This window comes from Cucurbita maxima, unplaced genomic scaffold (assembly GCF_002738345.1).
Source record: "Cucurbita maxima cultivar Rimu unplaced genomic scaffold, Cmax_1.0 Cma_Scf00028, whole genome shotgun sequence".
NCBI lineage: Eukaryota > Viridiplantae > Streptophyta > Magnoliopsida > Cucurbitales > Cucurbitaceae > Cucurbita > Cucurbita maxima.
This window is the reverse complement of record NW_019272044.1, coordinates 2,408,717-2,415,337: the sequence shown is the minus strand read 5'-3', so window position 1 is coordinate 2,415,337 and position 6,621 is coordinate 2,408,717. Positions and strand designations below refer to the sequence as shown.

The window sequence follows — 6,621 nt, the reverse complement described above, 5'->3', positions numbered from 1 at the left end:
TTTTTTTTTTTTTTTTTTTTTTTTTTTTTTTTTTTTTTTTTTTTTTTGGGATTTTATTATTTCCAAATTATTATTACTTTTTTTTCACCTTTTTCTAATATATTCTTAGGGTACAAATCAAAATCTAAAAAAACAGCCTCAATTGTCAGTTCACCACCGGTTCTTTTTGACAATTATTTTCATTCTTTGTTTTTTTTTTTTAATTATTTTTTTACAAAATTTTATTGAATTTTTAAATTCTAAAAAGCACGTGGGTGAGAACAAAATATAAAGAAGAATAATCCGCAGGATAATATTCACTATAGGAAGCACTTTACAGGAGAGGTAGGAAAATGTCGGGGGTGGGGGGGAGGGGCACGAGGTATCGAATATAAATTCTAATTCTTTGTCCAAATTTTCCGCATGGGGCGAAACCTAAAGTTTGATTCTCCATTCCAAATTTGTTCAACTAAGAAGAAGAAAAAAAAAACAATAGAAACAAAATTTTATCGGGTGAATATAGACACTTTTGACAACGAACAAAAACATGGTAAACCTCAAACATTATATTATTACTTAATCACATTAAATTGTGAGAGGAGTGGCGAATAATGTTTCGGGTTTTCGAATTATAGCGAGGAGGGAAAAATTCCAATTAAAAAATATGAATGTCATTATCACATTTGATATAATAAGATTCAAAAATGGAAGATGATATTTAGAAGGGTGTAGAGATGTTGTGGTGTTGGGTGGGTTTGTGGTCCTCTTCCCCACCCATCCATTTGTAAGCACAAGCTCTTTGGCTTATTTCAAAAAGAGAAACAAAAAATAAATAAAGTTTACACTTTTCCCCGTTATGTTCACGACCCAAGCTCGGGATTTAGAATGATCTTTTACGACATGGTTGAATAATTTCATTCGGCCACCCATCATACAATTGCTCCAAGTAAAGCACGTTTAAGGACCGCTCTCATTCAGATGTGGTATTAGTTCATTCATATATCCCTCATTTACTCGTATGCCACATTTTCTTACCTTTACGTCTTTTCAACCAGTCTATCTATTTAATTATATCAAATAATGGTAATTCTAGTGTGATCAAATTGGGCCTAGAGAGATATAATGAACTGAAGATTAATTAGGCCCCAAGCCCAATTCTAAAGAGAATTTTAAAATGAATGAAGCCCAATTCAAATGGTTGGGCCCAAAAACATTTTATAAGGATAATTAGGCCCAAATTCTAGATCCAAAAGAGTTAGGCCCAAAGCCCAATTCTAAAGGACAAGTTTCAAAATGAATGAAGCCCAATTAAAATATTTGGGCCCTGAATTTTAATCTCAAAAACATTTATAAAGATAATTAGACCCAAAATCTATATCCAAAAGAGTTAGGCCCAAAGCCCAATTCAAATGATTGGGCCCAAAGTCCAAGTTGAAAAGTATAGAATTTTAATCCCAAAAACATTTATAAGGATTTAGAAAATTAAAAATCCAAAGATATCCCAAAGGATTGAAAAGTTAGGTTATTTAAAAATTAATATTTATATGGTAAGAAAAAATATATTTATTAAAATTAAACAATAAATTCGATTCAATCCAGTCTAATTTCAAGAGAACACATGAACTAACTTAATCTATAAAATATTCATTTATTTGAATCAACCCAACCCAAATAAGTTTTTTACTCGAGTATGGATTGAATTAGGTTAATTAGGTTTTACGAGTCATCGAATTTTTTAAAGTCTCTTAAAAATAAGAAATTTAATATTTGAGTTCAAGTTATCAATACTTTGTGTTAAGTTTATTAGAATATAACATCACACCGTGTTTACCATTCTTGTAACGGTCACCTGTAATTTTTTTGCCATTTTTGTAACTGTAAGCTCTTTACTCGAGCTATGTAGTCTTAGAGAGTGCTCAAAATAGTTTAACCGGTAGAAAAGAGCATAACAAAGCAATGATCCACATGGTACTCAAATCCATTTACAATCCCAAACTTTTCAAACACATCGTACTTCCACCCGAGTCAGACTGACTCATCAACATGTTGAACCACAACCAGGCAGAAACCCGACTCTAACTCTCCCTCTCTATTTGTCGTTTTTCTTAGTAATTTCTCAAGATATCTCTATTATTAATGTCTTAAATATTGAGATATTTAATCTCTACTTGAAGCAACATATTAAATATATTTGATAGCCTAAGTTATTTACCGATATAAACATAATTCAATTAATATAAGATATGCATCATCATATATTAAAAAAAATTAACTAACTATAGTGGGTGGGAGCAACAATCCCAATAATTAATGAATTAATTAATTAATTAAAGTATCTAATTACCCATACCTCCATTTTTTTCTTTTTTCTTTTTTTTTTTAATTTCATGCCTTTTTATTCTTTTAACATTGAATAAATAATTAATAATATAGAGCCTTGATAAGGAAGGGATGATAAGAACATGAAGCCACGATGCCATAACTTAAACATACATACCAATTTGTCCGAATTAATAAAAATATTCACAAACGGTTCTAATATCCGTTAATATTTACACCCTTTATCTTCGTAAAAATATATTCAGAAAAATCATTACCGTCAATATATAGACGAAACTCATTTGTTGACACCTCATACATTATATCTAAACTTTATAATGTTATTTTTGAAAGTTCATGAGTATTTTTGAAACGTATTAGTAACGGTAAAGATGAAAAAAAAATTATTAAAAATTATTAAATTTTATTTTTTAAATTTTTTTGACAAAAATATATAGTTAATTTGTTACTTTGTTAACCGATTTGAATATATGAAAATGTATAAGAGATACATGTTACTTGCAAAGAAAAAACATAGATAACCGCTCAAGCCAACCACTAGCAAATATTATCTGCTTTGGCCCGTCATGCATAGTCATCATTATAGTGAGGTTCACACCATTATAAAGAATGATTCGTTCTCCTCTCTAATCGATGTGGGATCTTACGATATATTTTACGATTTGCTCTCGTTTTACTGGATAAATGAGATGGATAATATACGTGTAACGACCTATGCCCAATATTCGGATTATGATTTGAACCAATGTCCAAGATTCTGATCGTGATTTGAAATCCAGATTTGGTATCTCATGGTCATGTTACTCAGGTCTAGCTTTTAAGAATGAAGACTAATTTCAATATATTTTATTCTGACTCACATATTTCCAAAGAAAATTTTCATAAAATAACACAATATAAAATTGTTTCAAATAAGACACGCTTAATTTTGGAGTTCATATGGTCGAACCACCACAGAATAGGAAGGTGCTTCTTGTTAGGATAGGTAATAACTTTCAATTGTTTTAAGTTTTTCTTAGTTATACTACCCTCCCTTGTTTAAATGTGGTATTCATTTATATATTCCTATTTTTATTGAGTAAAAAAAACCAATTATATCCTTGAATTCTAAATTTTCAACTTTCATAATTAATAAATTCATGAACTTCAAACAAAAAAATGTTGAAAATGTCGGGATAATTTGAAACTTCAAAAATTTATTAGACACACAATTGAAAGTTAAGAAATTTATTAGAACATTATTCAAAGTTTCTGGACCAAATAACTAAACATTAAACCAAAAGTTTACAAACTAAGCTTGTAATGGACCAAAAACAAATCGACCCCACTCTGAACAAGCATCGAAAGAATTGATCCAACGTTGGTTCGAGTAGGAAGAAAGGAATTGAACCCAAATAAAGCCCGATACCAATTGCCAATCCGATTACCGATTTATAGGATTAACCCGAACTAAAGTCGGAATATATAATAATAAAAGATGGAGAGAATGTGAAAAGATTCATTGGAAAGGGTTGAATTAAAATAGTCAAATATGCCAACCCTAAGATTAAATTAGGCCAAAAATTGATGAATTGATCTATTTAATAAGCCGCCTAAGAACTTAGATGGAAATGTTCAGAAGCATCATCCATGGCTGCCTAACAAGAGAGAGAAAATAGAGAGAGAAAGTCAAGAACTTTGACGAACAGAGCCAAGAATGGAGCAATCTTTGTTGTTTTCTGAGGATCTTACGCCCCCTTCTGTAAGATTTTTCAAATATGTTCTTGTTTTTTTTGGTAAATTTCTTAGAATAATATGTATTTTTGTGAGATTATATTATATATTTCATTCAAAGATTTATAATTTTTGGTTTTGGTTTGGTAGTTTCAGGTAATTGTTATAAATGCAAATATGAGTTGCAATGGGTGTCGCCAAAGAGTTTCTCAACTTCTCTCTAAAATCTCTGGTTCGTATATTTTTTTGATCCCGTCTCTTCAATTAACTATTTATCTGTTTCGTCATATAAATTAAATCAAAGTATGGTCTATAATTTGTGAATTTGAACTTAGAGATATTTTTTTTGTTGTCTTAATATGCAGAGTTAGTCGAGTTCACCATAGATGTGACAAAAAAACAAGTGGTTGTAAAAGGAAATGTGAAATTCCAAGGCAAGATTCACGAAGAAGATAGTATCCATTCCCAAACCTACAACTCCAATTCTCTAAAATCCCAATCCCTCTCCCATCAGTATTCAAACGATTGCTTTTAAATTGATTTTTATTTATTTATTATAATCTACGTAGGTATCACATTTACTCAAGTTATCATTGTATTTATATATCTAACTCGAACCACAAGATTATGTTATGTTGGAACTACAATTGATCAACTGAAATTTCGTTGCGTAACATCTAAAATAACCTCAAAGATACCACCAAATTCTCCTTGAACCTCAAATAGACTCTAATGATTCATTAAAACAGCTTGAAATTCACACATTATATTGAAAATCTCCACATCCAGACAGCTACGACAAACACCTCCATGAAAGTGATCAAAGCAAAAGCAAAGAGAAAGCTCTACATTCTACAGTCTACAGTGTGAAAACAACAGAGTGTAGTAGTCACCATTTTCGTCTGCTGGCTTTGTCGAACTACGAAACAGTAATTTGCTTCACATCCTTCCTCTCTTCTTCTTTCACCTTTGGCACAGCTACTTTCAGAACTCCATTTTTCATCTCTGCTTTGATTGAATCCAGTTCATAGAGGTTAGCAGGCAAATCTAGTCGGCTCGAGAATCGTCTCCGATCAGATTCGTCCTCGGATTCTTTCGCAGCCTCACCTTTGATAATAAGAGTGTTCTGCTCCACACTCACCTTCACATCTTCTTTGCTCAGCCCAGGCATGTCCATTCGCAGGTACAGAGCGTCGTCGTCTTCTCTCACGTCCCATCCCCTCCTGGATCCTGCTCCTACTCCTCGTGAAGCTGCCAGTAATGGATCTTCCATGAACTGATCCATCAGATTCAGAACCTGACTTAGGCTTCGTGTCGGAGAAAACGGATCGAACACGTCTGTAAATCGACAACCAAGGATTGTTCAGGACAAGAGTTCTCCACTAACAAATAACTAAACTACAACAGATGCATCACTACATGGCGATATTCATCCAGTCGAGATTCGCTACGAACACGAGATAAGACTTAGAAAGTAAAGAAGGATCTGCCATCACTAAAACAAGATTCATTCCGAAGAGGACATGCCAACATTCAAAATAAACAAGATCCTATCTGAAACACAAACCAATTTAAGATCATTTCGTGACAGAGACTAGGCAAGCAGAGTGACCAAAGCAAGCATTCTCACTCGATCGCAACCAGTTCCAGATGGTTCCACGACTTTAACAAGTAAACGAAAGTTTACACTAGACTTCTCAACCAATAACAATTGTCAAGCTGAAATTCGTCGAGCAGAGCAATCTCCGCAAGATTCGTCATGTACAAGCAAGCAAGGTCGTCACTAAAAGACTACCAATTCATAGACGATTTCATCGCGACATTCCTCAAAGACCAACGGAATAGGTTAGCTATGCTTTCACAACATGTAATCTTCAATTCCACTTGGAAGTTCCACAACCATTTCCACAAATGCAATCAAATTAAACAAACAAACAACAAAACACTCACGAAAACGTAGTTGAAAACTCCAGAACAATACAGAAGCATCACAATCAATGAACAAACCACGAGTTCAAAGCTCTAACAAGGACAAAGATAACAACTACCTGCGAAACCAGGAAAGCGATCATAAGAACGAGAGAGAGAGCGGTCAGAGCGGCGGTCCACATCAACAGAGCGTTCGTCGTCATTGTAGCTGGTCATCTGAGCATTAGTGTTGAACGAACGACCGACAGATGGGAGAACAGAAGCTGAGCGAACAGGATTGAAGAGCTTAGCGGCGGAGTTAGCAGCGAGCCTTCGGAGAGCGATCGAAGAAGCCATTGATGTAGATTTTGGAAAAGCTTGTAATTCAGAGACTAATGGGAGCGATTCATTGGTTAGGGAATGAGAAGTTGGGGTTTTATAGAAGAAGAAGAAGCTTGGGGAAGGGGAAAGAAGGTTCTAGTAATGGAGGTTCTCTTCCAGTACAATGGCGAGGTTTCTAGAATATTACCGCCTTTTTCGGGACGCTTCTTAACTTCAATTAATTACAACTTTAGTCCTTCAATTCTTCAATTCTTACAAAATGTCATATAAATTTGTCAATTTTAATTTTATGGACTAATTTGATATTTTCTAATTTACAAAAAAAAAAAAAAAAAAAAA

At 33.2% G+C, this 6,621-nt stretch overlaps 2 protein-coding genes across 4 annotated transcripts; one reads left to right on the top strand and one right to left on the bottom strand.

Moving 5' to 3' along the window:
• The first annotated feature begins 3,919 nt into the window (after window positions 1-3,919).
• Window positions 3,920-4,694, top strand: LOC111465148. 2 transcript variants are annotated; one of them, XM_023109467.1, is made up of 3 exons: window positions 3,920-4,060; window positions 4,189-4,264; window positions 4,398-4,694. In XM_023109467.1, the coding sequence occupies exons 1-3, from the start codon at window positions 4,016-4,018 to the stop codon at window positions 4,565-4,567; spliced, it is 291 nt and encodes a 96-aa protein (XP_022965235.1). In that variant the 5' UTR covers window positions 3,920-4,015; the 3' UTR covers window positions 4,568-4,694. The 2 variants fall into 2 exon arrangements, with proteins under 2 accessions (XP_022965235.1, XP_022965234.1); XM_023109466.1 differs by having other exon boundaries at window positions 4,183-4,264.
• An 86-nt stretch (window positions 4,695-4,780) lies between these two features.
• LOC111465116 (small heat shock protein, chloroplastic-like) lies at window positions 4,781-6,379 on the bottom strand. Of its 2 annotated transcripts, none has more exons than XM_023109415.1 (2): window positions 6,078-6,379; window positions 4,781-5,370 (listed from the first exon to the last, which is right to left on the bottom strand). In XM_023109415.1, the coding sequence occupies exons 1-2, from the start codon at window positions 6,295-6,297 to the stop codon at window positions 4,952-4,954; spliced, it is 639 nt and encodes a 212-aa protein (XP_022965183.1). In that variant the 5' UTR covers window positions 6,298-6,379; the 3' UTR covers window positions 4,781-4,951. The 2 variants fall into 2 exon arrangements, with proteins under 2 accessions (XP_022965183.1, XP_022965184.1); XM_023109416.1 differs by having other exon boundaries at window positions 4,891-5,370; window positions 6,081-6,376.
• Between the last annotated feature and the right edge of the window lie 242 nt (window positions 6,380-6,621).